Genomic DNA, 21,772 nt, shown 5'->3' with positions numbered 1-21,772 from the left:
TTACAGATAAAAATCATACAAAAATATTTCAAAAAGTTCATAGAAAATGTGATTAAAAGATCACTGTGGTAAAAAAAAAAAAAAAAAAGCCCTTGAAATCCATGCATCACCTTTCTGAACACTTCATTTTTTTAACACCAAAGTAAACATATCTTTTCATTTCATTTCCTTCATTATGAATGTAGGAGTACAAAAAGGCAAGCCTAAAGTTTTACTCTTTTGTCCATTGCTGAATTACCAGATAATCCTAATCAAACACTCATCACCATTTGTATTTAAAACATCTCTTCTCAAATCTGGTATGTAAGTTTTATAGCCTACTTTAATAGATAATTTAGACAATTATTGAAATGTACTTTGAAAGAAATGTGCATTAGGTCTCTGCTGATTTGATCATGTATAATATCTTTAACTCGCTTACCTACTCAGACATCTGACACTGGAACAGACTACACATATGGTCAACTCTCAAGGAAAAGCATCAGAAGGCAAGTGCTGAGCTGCTGTTTAAGACACCTGCAGCTCACCTCTGGGTACCAAGAGGGATTCCCAGCTCTAGCTCCCAGCTTCCTGCCAACAATGCAGACTTTGGGTCAAGAAATGGGGTTCCTATCACCCCTGTGAGAGATAAAGATTGAATTCCCAGCTCCCAGCTCCTACTCAACACCGGCAAGCTCCTGGCTTGGACCCCAGGTCAGCCTAGGCTCCATCAAAATTTGAGTGATAAAATGACTGGAGAAGCACTCTTCTGGAGCAGGAACCAGCAGATCAGAGTGCTCACACAAACACACAGACACACAAACACACCTTAAAAGAGAAAACAGAACACCCTCCAATGAAACATTTCCATCATTCACAGCTTTCCTCATTTAAAATTAAATATAAACGGTTTCTTATCATAATTCAAAGTTATTTCACATAGCACAAGACTTCAAGCCAACATAATGCGTCTATCTAAAGCGGAGGACACTAGACACAGCAGTTAAGTCACTGCCTGTGTGCCCACATCCTACACCAGAACACCTGGTTTGAGTCCCAGCTATGTGCTTCCAACTCAGGGTCCTGCTAACACACACGGGAAGCAGCAGCAGATGACCTGAGCTCTTGGGCTGTCGCCCACAGGGAAGATCAACACTGAATTATGGATTCTTGGCTTTGGCATAGTCTAGCCTTGGCTACTGTGGTCATTTGGGATTTGGAAAATGAGCCAGGGAAAGATGATAAACATCTCTCTGCCCTTCAAATAAAATGGGGAAAAATAAGTTTTGATATTTAAACCAGAAACACATATTCAAAAATAAACCACGCTATCTTCACATGCAACCTTTATATATGCACACAATCCATAAGCAACGTATTTATTACACGTAAATAAAATATTGTCCAGCACATGATCTTCATTCAAGAGCAACAAAGCAGAAATTAAACCACATAAAACTATCATACTTTCATGTCCTACTTACCTGCATTATTTGTTAAGGAACCACTAAATCAAAACTGATTTTCACTACAGAGTAGAAAATCCATTTGTCCATGCTGCCTTTTTTCTCATTAAGAGATAATACATCATACAAAATATTACCTGTAGAGCGTACTGGAAGATTCTGAACTTTGATCCCAAAACTTTTACGGGGCTCATCTTTTTCCAGAGATGAAAGCAACTGGGAAGCAGGTGCTGGGACTGCTGCAGACTGGACGGATCGGGCTGGGGAGTCATCGCTTGAACTACTACTGGAGTCACTGCTACAGAAGGGCCAAACAAGGATACGAACTTCAGTGAGGAAACACAGAATGACTGGCATATAAAATCTCTTAAAATTAATAAGTACCGATAATTAAAATAGCTAACCCTCAGGACTAGGATTTGTGGTGGTTCCACATTCCCCCCATCTCATTTAACCTATGATCAGAGATTAAACAGATGATAAACACTGTGGCTTCAGTATGTGGAAGCAAAACTGATCATATACACTCAAAAGCAAATGTTACATTCCGTGAATAATTTGAACATGTTTTCAAATGAAATAAAATTAATGAATGTCATTTACCAATGATAATAATAATAGAATTATGATATCAGTTGTCAATTCAGAAATCTAGATTAAAACGGTGGCTTAGACATATAGCTCATATCCTTGGACCAACCTCTTCCCTTGCTAAGCCTGTTTCCATGTTTATAAAGCAGAAATAATGGTAAGAGTACCCACCTCACAGAAAGGAAATGAAATCACACACAGCTCAGAGATTCTGGACTATGACATGTATTTGGCAAATGACAAAACATGGCTCCATTATTATTATTAGTAGTAGTAGTAGTAGTTAGAGTACTGTATCACTAGAATGAAAGTACTATCACCTCCTGGGCAAATTAATTTTTAGGTAAACAAGGATCCAAAACAATTTTTCAAGCAATTCAAATTCCAAAATTTCCAAAGAAGAGTGAAGAAACTTGTAAGTAACTTAAGTTCTCGTCTCTGTAAATAACGTGGGAAGTGTGAGTTGATGCAATTAAATGTTAGCTTAGAATAGAATCCTCCCAGGAACTCAGTCAACTGATCCTACGCATTCAGAAACAATTTTGTTATGCCCAAAAATCATGTGATAAAAATTTGGAGGCCCAGTGCAGTAATCTAGTGGCTAAAGTCCATGCCTTGCATGTGCCAGGATCTCATATAAGTGACAGATTTAATCCTGGCAGCTCCACTTCTCATCCAGCTTCCTGCTTGTGGCTTGGGAAAGCAATGGAGCATGGCCCAAAGCCCTGGGACCCTGCACCTGCATCGGAGAGCAGGAAGAAGCTACAGGCTCCTGGCTTCAGATCAGCTGAGCTCAACTCCAGCCATTGCAGTCGACTGGGGAATGAATCAGCAGACAGAAGATCTTTTTTTCTGTCTCTCCTTTTCTCTGTAAATCTGCCTTTCCAATAAAAATAAATACATCTTGGGCCCGGCGGCGTGGCCTAGCAGCTAAAATCCTCGCCTTGAATGCCCCGGGATCCCATATGGGCGCCGTTCTAATCCCGGCAGCTCCACTTCCCATCCAGCTCCCTGTTTGTGACCTGGTAAAGCAGTCGAGGACGGCCCAAAGCTTTGGGACTCTGCACCCATGTGGGAGACCCGGAAGAGGTTCCTGGTTCCCGATTTAGGATCGGCGCGCACCGGCCCGTTGCGGCTCACTTGGGGAGTGAAACATTGGATGGAAGATCTTCCTCTCTGTCTTTCCTCCTCTCTGTATATCCAGCTTTCCAATAATAATAAAATCTTAAAAAAAAATAAATACATCTTTAAAAATATTTTTTGATGTACTGAATTGCAAGACTGCTATGGTTCTAAATTCTTTTATAGTATCAACAAATAAATAACCAAAAGAACTACTAACAGATGTTGCTATCTTTCTGAAATTCTGTTCTATAATCTCTTAGCGGGAGCTTCATCCTACAAGCAAACAACTCTGGGAGATGATCCTCCGCAGCACTCTCACCGAGGATAAGCCTCCAGGCAGTTCTTGCCATTTGCTCAAACTACAGATCTCACTACGACAATCACTCACCAAACCATCTAGAAAAGAGTTCAAGCTCAGGCTGGGAAAAATTTGTTATTACTTTAAAATAATAAAACGATCAGACCAGCCATGTGGTGAACACAGCTTACGCTGTCTGCATTCCCACCACAGCACTGGGGCAGATTCCAGCTCCCGACTCCTGCTTTCTGCCAGTGCAGACCCTGGCAAGAGGGGTGCCGATTCGAGTGTCTGGGCTCCTAGCACCCATATGGGAGACCCAGGCTGATTTCATAGTTCCTGGCTTCACCTTGACCTAGTTCTAGTTACTGCAAGTGTTGACACTGAACCAGCAGACGACAGTTCTCTGCTTCTTAAACAAAGTGCCATTAAGTGTTCTGTCATAGGAGCCATGTTTATTACAGCATGAAGCAAGTAATATCCTAAACAGCATATTGTTACTGAAATTAATGCTTAACAAAATTAATGTTCTCAGCACAGAAGAAAACCCTTTTATGCAAAAGTACTTCACAAAGTTCCTGGAAAAGGGGGAATTAAAATGTACACTTACTTTAGTACAAAACATTTTTTGAAATTCATGTATAGATTTTTCTTAATACACATTTTTATGAGCTTGTGCATATGAATTTCAACTTTTGGCACCAAAATAAACACATCTTTTCATTACATTTCCCATAAGTTTTTGCAGGCACTGTCTGGCTGTCTGATCATTCTGACTTTTAAATACACAAAAAGAAGGAGAGGCAGGGCAATCTTCTGTCTGTTGATTTACCCCCAAGGCTGACACCAGAGGCAAGCAGCTTCCTCTGGGTCTCTCTCAAGGGTGCCTCTGCATCTGGTACCTGGGCCATCTTCTACTTTCCCAGGGCATTAACAGGGCACTGAATACACTACCGATGAATCAGGCAGAATCAGTTCACACAGATTCATTAACTGACCTACATTTTGTGTCTTTGTATTATCTGTAAGCATTTAATTATCAACAACTCGCAATTGTGTTAGTTTGTCTATAGTTAGTAAATTAAAAGGCCATTTATTCAGATTGAGAAATAATCTGGCATAAATGAGTTTTTTTAAGAAGAGCAATTAAGGCAACTGAAAAACTTTGCCGTTTTGTTGAAAGGAGACATAAACTCAAGTGCCAAGTTCACTTCTTACAGGAAAGCCAATAGTTTTTCTCACTGTATAACCAGTGCTACCCGAGCTTGGGTCACAAGAAATATATAACATCAGATGCTACATCTTTTTTAAGATTTATTTATTTATTTTTATTGGAAAGGGAAATTTTATACAGAGAAGCAGAGACAGAGAGGAAGATCTTTCATCTGCTGGTTCACTCCCCAAGTGGGCACAATGGCTGGAGCTGAGCTGAGCCGAAGCTAGGAGCTTCTTCTGGGTTTCCCATGCAGGTACAAGGTCCCAAGGCTTTAGGCCGTCCTCAACTGCTTTCCCAGGCCACAAGCAGGAAGCTGGATGAAGTGGAGCAGCCAGGATTAGAACTGGCACCCATATGGGACCCCAGCACATGCAAGACGAGTACTTTAGCCACTAGGCTACCACACTGGGCTCATAAGATGCTAATGTTCTATCAGGCTTTGGTAATACAAATGTGTCCACTAGTCTTCGGTGATTCTTTCAAACTAGGAAAAATAATCACCTAGTTTTCTAACTGGAATGCATCAACATACCAGATAACTCTTCTATATCCTATTTTTTTACAAGCTAAATCCAACCCTGTAAGTGTGGTCTGACGACCTGGGGGAGGCCCCAAGATCTTTTTTAGGATTCTGTGAAGCTCTCTTTCAATTGCTTCAGCATCTGAGCCAAAATTTTCTTCATATTGTTCACCCCAAGAGTTTTATATCTCAGTATGAATTGGTTATAAAAGCCTATTTTTCTTATTAAATCAGACACTAAAGACATTTGCAACAAAATAACAACGCCTTCTCACTAATGTCTTTATTTTATAAAATATTTGCATTAAAATCACAATAACCTAGTGACTAAAGTCCCTGCCTTGCATGCACCAGGATCCCATATGGGTGCCAGTTCTAATCCTGGCTGCTCTATTCCCATCAACTTCCTTGCTTATGGCCAGGGAAGCAGTGGAGGACGGCAAAAAGCCTCGGGACCCTGCGTTCACATGGGGGCCCTGGAAGAGGTTCCTGGCTCCTGGCTTTGGACTGGCTCAGCTCCAGCCATTGCGGTCGCTTAGGGAATGAATCAGCAGTCAGGAGGGTTTTCTCTCTTTATCTCCTTCTCTTTATAAAATCTGCAAAACCATATCTAGTAAAATTCAGTGCCCAAAAGTGAAATGAAAACAGAAAATACTACTTGGCTGCAACCTTCAGAGTTTGTCCTTTTTCATATTAATTATTTTAAAACAACAGCTATTCTAACTAGGGCCTTCAATGATATTTAATAACCTGATTGCAAAAAAAAAGAAAAACCCTCAGTGATATGTTGGGAGTGGTGTTGCACGGTAGGTCTTTTTTTTAAAAGATTTATTTTATTTCATTACAAAGTCAGATATACAGAGAGGAGGAGAGACAGAAAGGAAGATCTTCCGTCCGATGATTCATTCCCCCAGTGAGCCGCAACGGCCGGTGCGTGCTGATCCGAAGCCAGGAACCAGGAACCTCCTCTGAGTCTCCCACATGGGTGCAGGGTCCCAATGCATTGGGCCGTCCTCAACTGCTTTCCCAGGCCACAAGCAGGGAGCTGGATGGGAAGTGGAGCTTCCGGGATTAGAACTGGCGTCCATATGGGATCCCAGCGCATTCAAGGCGAGGACTTTAGCCGCTAGGCCATGCCGCCGGGCCTGTACGGTGGGTCTTTAAGCCAGTGCCTGCCCAAGGCCTGCATCCCAGGAGTGTAGGTTGGATTACTGGCAGCTCCAGTTCTGACTCAGCTCCCTGTAATGCTCCTTGGAAAGCATTAACAGCCGAGTGCTTGGACCACTGCATCCACATGGGAGATCTGCGTGGAGCTCCAGGCTCCTGACTATGGACTGGTCCAGCCCCATCTGTTGGCATCTTAGCGAGTGTTTGTTTTCTCTCTCTCTCTCTCTCTCAAGTCTGTCCTAAAATAAATCTTAGGGGAAGAAAAGAGAAACTACTGATATTCATTAAAACATTTCATATACCCTGATATCTTGAGCTCTGCAGATGATTTTTGGAAATAAGCAATTTTTGGAATGAACACAGAAACAATTAAAATACACAAATTAATACAGGTGTTAAATGTCTGAAAAAGAGGAGAGCTTTGGGATGATTCTTGTATTTCAATCATAAATACTCTTTCTGTGAATCCTCAGTCACTGTCTCACAAGGAAGGGAGGGGATTTCTGACTCTCGGGCACACTGCTTCAAGGTCAGGGACGCTGGTGAACACCACACAACTCTCAGAAATTCTCTGGATGAGAAATCCTCTCCTACCCTTGTTTCTTGGATTTCTCCCTTTTGAAAAATTAACATGCCAATTTCAACATGCAATTCAAACACGACATCTTTTAAGTGGCTATCTTTCATCATTACTCATGTATCATAAATAATCTGACATATTATACCTTAAATCAAAGAAGAAATGTCCATTTATGTTTTTTAAGATTCATATTATTATTATTATTATTATTATTAAGTCAAATATACAGAGAGGAGGAGAGACAGAAAGATCTTCCGTCCGATGATTCACTCCCCAAGTGACAGCAACAGCCACAGCTGAGCTGATCCAGAGCCAGGAGCCAGGAGCCTCCTCCAGGTCTCCCACATGGGTACAGGGTCCCAAGGCTCTGGGCCGTCTTCGACTGCTTTCCCAGGCCACAAGCAGGGAGCTGGATGGGAAGCAGGGCCACCAGGATTAGAACCGGTGCCCATATGGGATCCCGGCATGCAAGGTGAGGACTTCAGCCGTTAGGCTATTGCACAAGGCCAGAAATGTCCATTTCTAAAAATTACACTATTCAGGGGCACTGAGATCTAAAACATTCTAGCATCATTTAACTTTGAAAAACACAATGAAAAGGTGAAAGATTTCGTAAAAAGTGTGTTTCACACGATTAATACCAATGTCAAAGTGCTTTGTGGACAGCACTGTTTTGTAACTCTCAAACAACAAGTGAAAGACACAGATTGACCACATTCTAGTACAGTTAACATCAATGAAAGTAGTTCATTCATACAAAAAAATTGCTAAGCAGTGCATTTTTGTCCTCAAACTCAAAAATTCTAGGAGATAGATTAATGACAAAAATATTTTTTCCTCACCAAAACATACTGTTCACAAGAAACTAGTAATTTTACATAATAAGAGATTTCGTTTTTGCCTTTAACACCCTTCCCCCAAAAAAAATTTTATTAAAAACTGTCCTAGAGGACCTGGTGTGGTGGCTCAGTGGTTAAATCCTCGCCTTACAAGTGCTGGGATCCTATCTGGGCATCAATTCACATCCCGGCTGCTCCACTTCCCTTCCAGCTCCCTGCTTGTGGCCTGGGAAAGCAGTTGAGGATGGCCCAAAGCCTTAGGACCTCGCACTTGCGTGAGAGACCTGGAGGAAGCTCCTGGCTTCGGATTGGCTCAGCTCTGGCCACTGCAGCCCCTTGGGCAGTGAAATAGCATACCAAACTGTTAGAGAAAGCACTGCTCTTTTGAGCCAAAATCAGTGAAGTTGTCTAAACTCCTTAAATTCAGGATATTTTTACTGAGAGAATCTTTTTAAATATATATTTAGCAGTGAAACTATATTCTTACTATGGACCAATATTTTAACTTCAACTTCACATTGCTGAATTTCTTTTTTTTTCTGATTTTATTTGGGATTCCTCCCTAAAGTCCCACCCCCCGACAGGTTTTTCCCCACGTTTCTATAACAGTATAGTCCTTCATAAGGAGTCATAATTCCATCAGTCTCTTATTTAAGTGTGCCCCGACATTGCTGGTACAGACCACATTGCTGAATTTCTGCTATTGTTAGACTACAAGGATTTCTGATGGGAAAACATCTAATAATAGAATGACAAATATTAACTCAATGAAAGTGAAACTGACAAGAGAAACTTTCTGTTACTAGACAAATCCAGAGGTAGACAGAGAAAGCTTTTCACTGTAATCAGCTTCTACTGCTGCTCAGTGACAATTTAGACCCTAAGAATTTCTTAGAGCATCTAGACCTTAGAAATGAACTTTCTTGAATTCTGCTTTCTATCTAGACCTCAAATCCAAGCACCTATAAATACTAACCACAGCCAGACTTTCAACAAAGCTGGTGTGCTGGTGCAGTGGGTTAGGCATTCCATGTCGCAATACAATTACTCCACTTCCAGCCTCCTGCTAAAGCACCAGAGAAGGTACTTAAACGACGGATTAGGTACTTGAATACTCTGCCACCTCCATGGAAAGCCCAGGTGGAACTCGTGTGGCCTTGTGTGGAGCAGTGGATTGTGTCACCACTGTCACACCGTGCAGCGCTCTTCAAATCCCACCTGCGTCCTCCTAAAACACCTGGGAAAGCCAGAGTGCACAGCCTGCTTCTCAAACGCAAGAGACCCGCCCAAGTCCCGGCATGAGACTGGCTCAGCCCTGGCTGCTACTTTTGGGGAACGAACCCGCAGATGGAGGCTCTCCATCACTTTGGCTTTCATTTTTTTAAAGAAACCGTCATGGGCTGACATTGTGGCCAATGGAGTAAGCCACAGGAGAACAGAGTCTCCTATCTGTTTTAAGTGGAGGCTGTTCCACTTCCAACCTAGACCCCTGCTAATACTCCTTAGAAGGCAGCAGAAGATGGCTCAAGTACTTGGGCTCCAGGTGCCCACACTGGAGACATGGAAAAAGATCCTGGCTCAGAATCGGCTCAGCTCACTGGGGGAGTGAACCAACGGATGGAAGATTTTTCTCTCTCCTCTCTGTAAAACCTGACAGCCCAACAAAAATAAAAATTGATCTTTAAAAAATAAATTAATCTTTCTAAAAAATTAAGTCTTACAAATTTTGACATTAAAAATATTTATATAGTAGTATCTGAGAATCTACTGTTTTGCTAACAAAAGCAAAAGCAGAAAGGGGGCTATGGTTTTATTAATCTATTACAAAGCATGACATTTTCTCACAAATTTACTAGGTCCTGAAAGTCCACAAACCTTAAGAACCATAAATAACGACTGAGATCTCACCACCAAGTAACTCATTTACGTCCAGATTATCTCTCTGTTCAGATGCATGATTGGCTTCCACAGATTCAGATAAATGTAAAACCCATACTGAATCACATGAAACAATGCTTCGAAGTATTTACACTAAAACAATGTTGGCTCCAGATTAGTTTTAAATTCTTTGTCTGTTTTTATTTTAAAGATTTATTTTTATTACAAAGTCAAATATAAAGAGAGGAGGAGAGACACAGAGGAAGATCTTCCATCCGATGATTCACTCCCCAAGTGACCGCAATGGTCAGTGCTGTGCCGATCCAGAGCCAGGAGCCAGGAACCTCCTCCACGTCTCCCACACGGGTGCAGGATCCCAAAGCTCTGGGCCGTCTTCGACTGCTTTCCCAGGCCACAAGCAGGGAGCTGGATGGGAAGTGGAGCTGCCGGAATTAGAACTGGTGCCCATATGGGATCCCGGCACATACAAGGGGAGGACTTCAGCCGCTAGGCCATGCCGCTGGGCCCTAGTTTTAAATTCTAAAGAAGCTAGACGGACTGGGTCATTACATTGTTGGCACTCCTTTAAAGACTCAGAAAACCACGTTCTGTAAAAAGCATGCTCCCGTAAAGCAACAGGCAGGTACACAATCTACTTGAAAAACAAGAAACTGTGCTTCGGAGCTTCTGAGGGTTGCCTTATTCAAGAGTAATAGGCTAGAAAATCTAAACTGTCAATTATCACACGGTGAAATTCTTTTATTCTATTAACTATAAAGCCACATATATTTCTTGCATCAACACTAAAATGCTTCCAAAGGCATAAGCCAAGAATGCACAGAAAAGAAAAGGTAGTTTCTTTCTACTTTTAAACTTTTCACTCAGGCAGTTCTACATCTACAGAAAAAGTTACCCTGCACCTGCAAGTATAAGCCATCTACAACTGGATACGTATATCCGTAAATGGTTATTAGTTACGCAGAAAGAAACCCCAACTCTAAAATTGTTCAACTTAAGTAGAACAATTTCTTTGCAGCTTCTTCCAGTGACAGCCACAAGGCTCTAGTCCATGACAACTCTACCCACCGGAACACAACACGCTCAGGACGCTCGTTTGTCCTGTCTAAACACGAAAGACGACAACAACCAAAACTAACGTAACTCCGGTTTTTGGATTACATAAATCATGTCCAGAAAAAACTTTACATCCATTAACTGTGGGTCTTGTAATATCAACAATAAAATTCAACTACAGTTAACAGACTCCTTCTAATCTCTGTCAGAAGTATCAGCCATCACTTACAAATTACTTTCAGCATCCCTCTATCAGAGACTGGGTTGAGCCAGGGCTCTGCATCTGCTCCGGCTCCCTTGTAAGGCACCTGAACTCCCACCTTCCCGATGCATCCTCCCCGGCTGCAGGCTCAGGCCTGAGGCCTCAGGCGGGTCACTGGGTCACTCGGAGAGTGCACTTGCACATACCTGCTCTCTCTCCGAGCTCCCAGGCCCAGAGCTCAGCTTTTCAAATTAATCAGTTAAAAAAAATCTTTGTTTAAATGCTAAAGATTTTTCAAGGCATTCCCTTGGCCACTCTGAAAACTGATAAGCATTTCTGCCCAATCAAAACCAAATTTCTATACGATGAAACCCAGATTCAGTTTAGTTTATATTTCAGGCATTAAGAATCTCAAAAGACATTTTGTTAATCTCTAACTTCTAAGAGAGTAGAAATACTTGGAAAATCAAAGAAAAACATTCTATTTGTCTTTAAACAAAATAAAAATACTAAATTTATATACCAATTACTTTGTGACATTGTATCTTGATACAATTTGCTTTTACATACAACTGTTCATAAGAAACCTAATGTAGGGCCTGGCACGATAGTATAGCGGTTAAAGTCCTCGCCTTGTACATGTCGGGATCCCATATGGGCACCGGTTCTAATCCCAGCAGCCCAGCTTCCTTTCCAGCTCCCTGCTTGTGGCCTGGGAAAGCAGTTGAGGACGGCCAAGAGTCTTGGGACCCTGCATCTGCATGGGAGACCTGGAAAAAGTTCCTGGCTCCTGGCTCTGGATCGGCACAGCTCTAGCCATTGTGGCCACTTGGGGACTGAATCATCGGACGGAAAACCTTCCTTTCTTTCCTCCTCTCTGTATATCTGACTTTCCAATAAAAAAAAGTAATCTTTAAAAAAACAAAAAAGAAACCTAATGTAAGCCATAAACACTTGGGTAAGCTTCGATCTTCAAATACTTAACCACATTTTAGAAATAACATGGGAAGTTAATTTTTAATGACATTTTACTTACCCTAATACATTAAAATATTATTTGACCATGCAGTCAATATCAATTTTTAACAAGGTTTTCATAATTTTTGTGCATTTTTTTAAAAGATTTTTTTCTATTTATTTTTATTGGAAAGTCAGATACACAGAGAGGAGACAAAGATCCACCATTCATTGATTCACTCCCCAGAAGGGCCTAAATAGGGCTGCGGGATTAGAACTGGTGCCCATATGGGATCCTGGGCATGTACAGCAAGGACTTTAGTCACTAGGCTACTGTGCCGGGCCCTTTACTGTGCATTTTAAACTAGTCTATTAAGACATAATTTCACAGGACCCTCCCAGTGACATGCAGGTTAATTGTCAGCCTGTGGTGCAGAGCGACAGAGGTTCAACTGCCAGTCGTTTCACTGTTAACCCAGCTCCATGCTAACAGCCTGGGAAAGCAACACAAGACAACAGCCCAAGGCCTCAGGCCTCCGCACGCTTATAAAAGGCCCAGAAGAAGCTTCTGGCTCCTAGGTTCAGACTGATGCAGCTCTGGCAGTGACTTCCATTGGGGGAGTACCCTGTCTCCATCTCTCTCTCTCTTTAACACTGACTTGAGTGAAACATAGTAATCTTTTCTTTAAAAAAAAAAATTCTCACACCACAAAATTCATCTGCTTAAAGATGAACAACTGGGGGCCTGGCCCAGTATCCTAGTGCCGAAAGTCTGTGCCTTACATATGCCTGCATCCCATATGGGTGCCAGTTCATACCCTGGTTGCTCCACTTACACCTCCAGCTTCCTGCTTGTGGCCTGGGAAAGCAGTTGAGATGGTCCAAAGCCTTAGTACCTTGTACCCGCATGGGAAACCCAGAAAAAGCTCCTGGCTGAGCTCCAGCCATTACAGCCACTTGGGGAGTGAACCAGTGTATGAAACATCTTTCTATCTCTGCTCTCTGTAAATCTGACTTAGTAATAAAGTGAATAAATCTTTAAAAAAAAAAGTGAACAACTGAGCCTGGTGTGATGGCCTAGTGGCTACAGTCCTCGCCTTGCAAGCCCTGAGATTCCATGTGGGCACCAGTTTGTGTCCCAGCTGCTCCACTTTCCTTCCAGCTCCCTACTTGTGTCCTAGGAAATCAGCATAGAATTGTCCAAAACCTTGGGACCCTGCATCCACGTGGGAGACTTGGAAGAAGTTCCTAGCTTCAGGGCCCAGCACCGTGGCCTAGCGGCTAAAGTCCTCCCCTTGAACATGCCGGTTCTAATCCCGGCAGCTCCACTTCCCATCCAGCTCCCTGCTTGTGGTCCGGGAAAGCAGCCGAGGACAGCCCGAAGCTATGGGACCCTGCACCCGCATGGGAGCCCCGGAAGAGGTTCCTGGTTCCCGGCTTCGGACTGGTGCAGCATTGGCCATTGCGGCTCACTTGGGGAGTGAATCATCGGATGGAAGAGCTTCCTCTCTGTCTCTCCTCCTCTTGGTATATCTGACTTTGTAATAAAAATAAATAAATCTTTAAAATAAAAAAAAAGAAAGAAATTCCTGGCTTCAGATCAGCTCAGTTCTGGCTACTTAGCGTGTAACCCAGCAGATGAGAGATCTTCCTCTATGTTTCCCCTTTTTTCTGTAAAGCTGCCTTTCAAATAAGAATAAAGTAAATCTTAAAAAAATAAATAAATAAATAAAAAATAACACAAAAAAGCGAAAAATTGAGAGAATTTATCACATGTATAGAGTTATGCAACACTCACCGTAATTTTAACACATTTTCGTAACTGCTACAAGAAAGCTCACACCTTTAGCACTCACCTTTCTTCCACCCCAAACCATAGTCAACTACCAATCTACTTTGTTCCTACAGATTTAGCTTTTCCGGACATTGCATGTAAATACTACAAATATGTGGTCTCTTTTTCTTCTTTACTCGGCATGTCTTCTTAGTTTACCCATGATGAAATATTCATTTATTTATATACTGGTGCACAGACTAACCAAATATCGAGTGTTCAACAGCCTCCCACGCAGCACCACACAGCCTCCTCCTGGAGGCAAAAACTTCCCCTACTGACAAGCATTTCATTCTTTAAATCTGCAGACCGTTGCAAAGTTTTCAACAATAAAATAATGTTTAAGTATAGTTCAGCATACAAGAATCTGGTCTGGGAATACCTCAAAGTTTCTTTGGGGATCTCCCCAATCGAACTGCTGGACTCAGAACCCTAGCCAAGAAAAGACAGAAGAAAGAGCAAGTCAATCAACCACCCCAGCTATATGTTGGCAGCGAAACACTGGGCAAATGAAGACTCTATGATAGACTATGTCAATCAGTGGATTCTTCAACGACCTCATCGTGCTGGGAGTGGCGAAACTGGCAGCGATTCATAACTAGTGAACTATTAAAACCACTTGCCTGGCGGCGTGGCCTAACGGCTAAAGTCCTCACCTTGAACGCACCAGGATCCCATATGGGAGCCGGTTCTAATCCCAGCAGCTCCACTTCCCATCCAGTTCCCTGCTTGTGGCCTGGGAAGGCAGTCGAGGATGGCCTAATGGCTAATTCCTCGCCTGGCATCCACCAGGATCCCGTATAGGCAGCACCAGTTCACGTCCTGGCTGCTCTGCTTCCCATCCAGCTCCCTGCTTTTGCCTGGGAAAGCACTGGAGGACAGCCAAAGCCTTGGGACTGTGCATCCACACAGGCTGAGATTTGGAAGAAGCTCCTGTCTCCCGTCTTTAGATTGGCTCAGCTCCAGACATTACGGCCACTGGAGAGTGAGCAGCAGATGGAAGATCATTCTGCTTCTCCTCTCTGTATATCTGCCTTTCATATAAAAATATTATTTACTTAAAAAGGCATTTCAGGGCCTTGACAGTAGCCTGGTGGCAAAAGTCCTCACCTTGCAGGAGACAGGACATCATGTCGGCACAGTTCTAATCCCAGTTGTTCCACTTCCCATAGCTCCCTGCTTGTGGCTTAGGAAAGCAGTCGAGATGGCCCAAAGCCTTGGGACCCTGCACCTGCATGGGAGACCAGAAGATGCTCCTTGCTCCTGGCTTCCAATCATCTCAGCTCCTGCCATTGGGACCACTTGGGGAGTCAGTCAGTGGACAGAAAGATCTTCCTCTCTGTGTCTCCTCCTCTCTGTAAATCTGATCTGCTTTTCAAGTAAAGAAATAAATCTTTTTTAAAAATTCATCTTTAAGGGCCCGGCACAGTAGCCTAGTGGCTAAAGTCCTCGCCTTACATACATTGGAATCCCATGTGGACACCAGTTTGTGTTCCAGCTGGCTCCCTCCCTACTTGTGGCCTGGGAAAGCAGCAGAGAATGGTCGAAACCTTGGTACCCTGCACCCATGTGGGAGAACCAGAGGAAGCTCCTGGCTCCTGGCTTCAAATCGACTTGGCTCTGGTCGTTGCAGTCACTTGGGGAGTGAATCAGCAGATGGAAGATTTTTCCTCTCTCTCTCTCCTTCTCTCTCTATAAATCTGACTTTGCAATAAACAAATTTTCAGAAAAAATCCATATTTCAGAACTACCTTGCTGAAACAGTTTATTAATATATATACTTTTTTATTGGAAAGGCAGAGAGGATTATAGACAGAGGAAGACCTTTCATCCAATGACTCATTACTCCAAGCGTCCGCAATGGCTGGAGCTGAGCTGATCCAAAGCCAGGAGCCAGGAGCCAGGAGCCAGGAGCCTCCTCTGGGTCTCCCATGCAGATGCAGGGTCCCAAGTCCTCAGGCCATCCTTGACTGCTTTCTAGGGAGCTGGTTGGGAAGAAGGGCCGCTGGGACCAGAACCGGCACCTACGTGGGATCCACCATGCCAGACCCAACTTTCTATTATATTAAAGCAACTTTTCAGAAAAACACAACAAAAGCAAATTAAAATCCACAATATAATGAGGAACAACTTTTCTCCCAAACCTACTTCATATCATTTTACTTAACAGACCAAAGATAAACTCAGCACAACCCAAGCTGAAATTAAAAAGGGTAAGGGAAAGAGATTCAACAACCAGGTTCTGCAGGGTGACACAGGCAAGCAGTGGGTAGACATATCTAATTTTTCAAGCCCTACTCCTAAGGGGCAATTGGAAAAAAAAAAAAAAATACTAGCAAAACTATAGGGTTAAGGCAAAGTAGACTGGATAGACATGGAACACCTCCTCCCCTGGAATAAACCCATGTTAATGGATAGTCCTCGGCCAAGGGCCACAGGCAGTGCCGCACTGCCCCTCCCATCACCTGCCCAGTAACCTGTTGCAGTCAGTCCTCCCACCCCTGGGAAGACCTGGAAGAACCACTGGCAAAACAAGGACGCCTCTGGAGGTGGCAAGCAGCCAACTCACACTGGATGATTCCAGTTTAGGCTGGTTCAAGTTGCAAACAAGCAGTTCCTACCTTCTCCCACTCTGTCAGATGCAAGGGGCTGCCAAGAAAGCACTCTTCACTCCTCTTCTGCACTCACAAGTAAGTCTATTTCTTATTTCTTTTGTAGCAGAACCTCTGAAATGAAAGCAGGGTTCCTGATACACAGCAAATATGGGTCAGCCCAGCACCTGTTTCCAAAACTGAGTGCCTACTTAAATGCAAGCCCTTACCTCAGACAACAACTACACTTAAAAAAAAAAAAAAAAAGCCTTAAGAAAATGCAGCAAGGAGAAGTAGGGGTAATCTGGGCAAAAAAAAATGCGGCAGCACTGCATTAAAACAAAAATCTGTTTCTTTTCCTATTTCCTACACATGGCCAAAACGGGAGGTAAGCCCACCAGAGCAATTAGCAAGCAGACACTTTTCTACTTTCCATACATAGCTCAAAAAAGCTTGGCTGGCTATTATGACCCCAAGGTCTTGTACAGTTTATTGTGCCTTAGCAAAGCAAGCTACACAGCAGCCAAAAATGGAATATATCTCAAAAGCATGGATTCTTCACTGACCTCTGCAGTTTCTCTATCATGATGAAAATGGAAAACAAGCAAAAGATAAAAGAGCTGGGGTGTGTGTTTCTTACAGCACAGCTGCTAAACTTTGACCCCCTGCTGCCAAACAGCCCCAAAATGGCCTTTCCCAGGGAACCAGCAGTGTGTTTTCTTTTAGCACGTAGTTATAAGACAGCTGGTCACAATGAGGCATGGCCTAAGGTTTCTTAAAGATTTAGGCATACTTTTCCATCAAATCCTTGCCCACTAAGTGTACAATTACACACACACACACACACACGAGGTGCCAGTATTCAAGACTATTTAATCATAACAGTCAGTAAAATCACTAGTTGGCTCCTATTAGATTCCATCACAAATTACAGTGGAAACTTCATGTAATGTCTGAATTGGTTCAGAACAATAACACTGATCTTCAGCAAGACATTCTCCCTTTTAAAACCTCAGATGATATTTCAACTACCTAAAAGTCAAAAGTAGGTAAAACAAAATCATAAATGTCAAAGAACACTTGTCAAGGCCAGAAACAAGCCAGCTAACTGAAATACAGCATACAAAATTTTACTTAGCCTTAAATTAGGAGTGCAAATATTTTTTTCAATTTAAATGACAATAAGGAATAAAGACAAAATGTAAATCATTCCTCCAATGAACGCTTATTATTCTTGACTCTGGCCTCAAGAGAAAAGCTTCACTTAACCTTTCATTATTTCTCCCTGAAAATCCTCTACAACTTCAAAAAGCAAAAGATGTATTAGTTCTCATGTGCTAGTATAATTTCATTTCTTCAATTGGCTAGTTTGTGTTCAGTAGTTTCACAGTACAGCTATCATTCATTACACACTGAAGGGACAAAATTTCCATTTCAATGTAAGTGATCCACCTTAAATGACTTCTACCAAGAAGAGTAGCAAACAGAGACACAGACTGATACTGCCCAAACTGAACTAACTTCTACTTTCACTTCAGTCTTACCTAGCTATTAACAGAATGCATAGGAAAAAAGATCATGGCTTCTAATCAATATCCCAAAATAAGATTTAATTTCAGTTACATCATTTCTCCTGAGATTAAATGGCACTATTTTTAGTGGTAGTGACTTCTTCTGTTACAAATACAAATAGCCGATGTAATGTAGCACATTAAGCTACGGCCTGCCATGCCAGCATCTCACATGGGCACTGGCTTAAGTCCTGGCTGCTCCACTTCCAGTCAAGCTCCCTGACACACCTGAGCAGCAGCAGTGGCTGCACCAAGTCCTCAGCCGCCTGTATCCACATAATAAAGCTACTGGTTCTTGGCTACAGCCGCCTGTATCCACATAATAAAGCTACTGGTTCTTGGCTACAGCCTGGCCCATGCCTGGCTGTTACAGCTGTTGGAGAAGCGAACCACTGGAATAGAAGACCTCTCTCCCTCTCTAACTCCGCCTTCCAAATAAATAAAATATATCTTAAAAATGCAAATGATATAAGCCGCTTTGACCACAGAAGACATGTTGGATAAGAAGTCATTACAGTGTGAGAAAATCATATTTTGTCTCCAAGTAAATCCAGAAATCCTTGTGCCTATTTGTTTTTTTAGGAATACAATACTTTTCCAGGATTAGGAAACATTCAGAGCAGGAGTCACTTGCTCTGGCCCCATCAATGCATCTACAATGAGTTACTCAAAATTCAACAAATATGCCAGGCCTAATCTTTTTTTAAAGATTTAGTTATTTTGGGCCCAGTGCGGGAGTCTAGTGGCCAAAATCCTTGCCTAGCACGCGCCAGGATCCCCTACCAGTGCTGGTTCGTGTCCCAGCGGCCCCACTTCCCATCCAGCTCCGTGCTTGTGGCCTGGGAAAACAATCAAAGACAGCCTAAAGCCTTGGGACCCTGCACCGGTGTGCAAAACCCAGAAGAAACCCCAGGCTCCTGGCTTCTGATCGGCTCAGCTTCGGCCGCTGTGTCCTCTTGGGGAATAATCAATGGACAAAACACTTTCCTCTCTGTCTCTCATCTTCTCTGTATATGTGACTTTCCAATAAAAATAAATAAATCTTTAAAAAAATTTTAGTTATTTTAATTTGAAAGGTAAATTTGACAAAGAGGAGAGACACAGACAGAAGGTTATCCATCCACTGGTTCACTTCCCAAATGGCCACCTTGGCCAGGGCTGAGCTGATCCAAAGCCTGGAGAAGGACCTAAGGGCTTCTCCTGGGTCTCCCACGTGGGAGCAGGGCTCCCAAGGACTTATGCCATCCTCCACTGCTTTCCCAAGCTATAAGCAGAGGGCTGAATCAGAAATGGAGCAACCAGGACATGAACTGGCACCCATATGGGATGCCAGCAACACAGGGTGGAGGATTCCCTTGCAGTGCCACCACACCAGCCCCAACAGCCTAACTTTTAGGTTGGTAATTCTATATGACCCACAAATGTTATAAATACCTAAATGGATCTCACATATTTTCCATGCCCAATAGATGATAAAAATTCGGAAGACCTCTTTTTACAACTAAGCATTGTAACACGTAGATCCTCACCTCCCCGCTTCCCACCCCTGACTGGTGTTACAGGACAGCGGATCCAGGTGCAGCACATTAACCCACTGCTTACGATGCCAGAATCCCACATCAGGACACCAGTTCCAGATCTTGCTGCTCAACTTCCAATCCAGACACCTGCTAATGAGCCTGGCGAGGCAGAAGAGGATGGCCAAGCACCTGAACCACAGTCATCCACAGGGGAAGCTAAGATGAAGTTCCAGTATCCCGCTTCAGCCTGGCCAAGCCCTGGCTATGGGGCCAAGCAGAACTTCCTTTTTCTTTTCTTCTTTCCTTATTTCCTTCTTCCTCCTTCCCTTCTGTCTATTCCTCTATCCTTTCCTCTGTCACTTTGCCTTTCAAATAAATAAATCACCAATCATTAATTCCTTTAAGAAGCATAAAACATGTATTAAAACTGCTGCATTCTGCAAGCTCCCAGCACATGATTTTTCACATACTTAGACACACACACACACACACACGTACAAAACACAGCAAATTTTACAACCAGGTAATAAAATAAACAATAAGCATGCCTGGGCCCGGCGGCGCGGCCTAGTGGCTAAAGTCCTCCCCTTGCATGTGTCGGGATCTCATATGGGCGCCGGTTCCAATCCCGGCAGCTCCACTTCCATCCAGCTCCCTGCTTGTGGCCTGGGAAAGCAGTTGAGGACGGCCCAAAGCCTTGGGAACCTGCACCCGCGTGGGAGACCTGGAAGAGGTTCCAGGTTCCCGGCTTCGGATCGGCACAGCACTGGTCGTTGCGGTCACTTGGGGGGAGTGAATCATCGGACAGAAGATCTTCCTCTCTGTCTCTCCTCCTCTCTGTATATCTTTGTAATAAAAAATAAATAAATATTTTTTTTAAAAATGAGATGCATCTCCGTAAGGAAAAAAAAATGCTTCTTTTAAATGAGAATGTTCATGCTAGCATTCTTTTAGTTTAAAAACAAAACATTCTTCTTTATAAGATTCTGTCTTTCGTAAAAAGCAGCACGTAAGCCTGTTATAAAAATCTAAAATTCACTAAATATTCTAATTACTGTTTGATCCAGAATTTATGTAAAAGAATCCTAAGTTGTCTAACACTAGAAAAAAAAAAATTAGGGGTACTAATAACTTTGCATGTAATCTACTCAAAACATGATTTTCAAGAAATATACAAAACAATGGATGGGAGGCTAGGTGGGGCTTTTCCCTTTGTTTCTCCCCTGACCCCAGATACAGGGAAAAATGATAATACTAGTGTGGAAACAATGGTATTACCCACTTTCATCCTGTAACCCTTGACCTTTTGTACCCTAATCAACTAAGTAAGATTATTAAAAAAAAAAAAAAAAAAAAAAAAAAAACCAGGGACCGGGCAGGAATATTCCTTTGTCATTTCTTTTCTACACTGTACTGGAAGTCATAGCTGAATAAATAAGAAAATAAAAGAAAGAAAAAAGGGCCCGGCGGCGTGGCCTAGCGGCTAAAGTCCTTGCCTTGAAAGCCCCGGGATCTCATATGGGAGCCGGTTCCAATCCCGGCAGCTCCACTTCCCATCCAGCTCCCTGCTTGTGGCCTGGGAAAGCAGTCGAGGACGGCCCAAAGCTTTGGGACCCTGCACCCGTGTGGGAGACCCGGAAGAGGTTCCTGGTTCCTGGCTTCGGATCGGCGCGCATCGGCCCGTTGCGGCTCACTTGGGGAGTGAATCATCGGACGGAAGATCTTCCTCTCTGTCTCTCCTCCTCTCTGTATATCTGACTTTGTAATAAAATAAATAAATCTTAAAAAAAAGAAAAGAAAAAAAAGAAACATACAAAACAAATTCAGCAAATAGTATCAGCAGCAGTAACACAATTTAACTTTCTTTTCAATAGAAAGTAGCTTGCTGGGGCCAGGACTGGCATCCCATACTAAATGTGCCTAGGAAAGTAGCAGAATACAGCCCAGGTCTTTGGGTCCCTGCACCCACATGGGAGATCTGGAAAACGCTGTTGGCTCCTGGCTCCAGACTGGCCCAGCTCTGGCCACTGTGGCCATTTGGGACCACAATGTCTCCCTCTTTCTGTAATTCTGCCTTTCAAATAAATTAATAAAAAAACATTAAGGGAGAAGAAGCCTATTTCCCATTTAAAAAAGAAAAACAAAACTGTTCTAAGGTAAAGCCAAAAAGTTGGAGAAGCACAGGGCATTCACCTCTCTTTTTTAAATTTACATATATATTTGAAAGGCAAGAGTGAGAGAGAGGAAGAGACAGAGAGCTCTTTCATCCACTAGTTCACTACCAAAATATCCACAAAAAGGTTTCAAGGGAAAGCAGCCTTGAGACCCTGCATCGGCTTGGCATAGTAAGAAGCTCCCGGCTCC

The 21,772-nt window shown here is 42.8% G+C and overlaps 1 protein-coding gene across 3 annotated transcripts in view; it reads right to left on the bottom strand.

The window, feature by feature from the left end:
* Positions 1–21,772, bottom strand: part of SPEN (spen family transcriptional repressor) — a 79,588-nt gene that overhangs the window by 27,219 nt on the left and 30,597 nt on the right. For all 3 annotated transcript variants that reach the window (XM_004592340.2, XM_058675650.1, XM_058675653.1), the window contains one exon: positions 1,583–1,743. In XM_004592340.2, coding sequence (XP_004592397.2) covers positions 1,583–1,743 — 161 coding nt within the window. The remainder of the gene's footprint in view (positions 1–1,582; positions 1,744–21,772) is intronic.

Source organism: Ochotona princeps, chromosome 2, assembly GCF_030435755.1.
Source record: "Ochotona princeps isolate mOchPri1 chromosome 2, mOchPri1.hap1, whole genome shotgun sequence".
Classification (NCBI taxonomy): domain Eukaryota; kingdom Metazoa; phylum Chordata; class Mammalia; order Lagomorpha; family Ochotonidae; genus Ochotona; species Ochotona princeps.
This window is presented reverse-complemented; position numbering and strand designations above follow the sequence as displayed.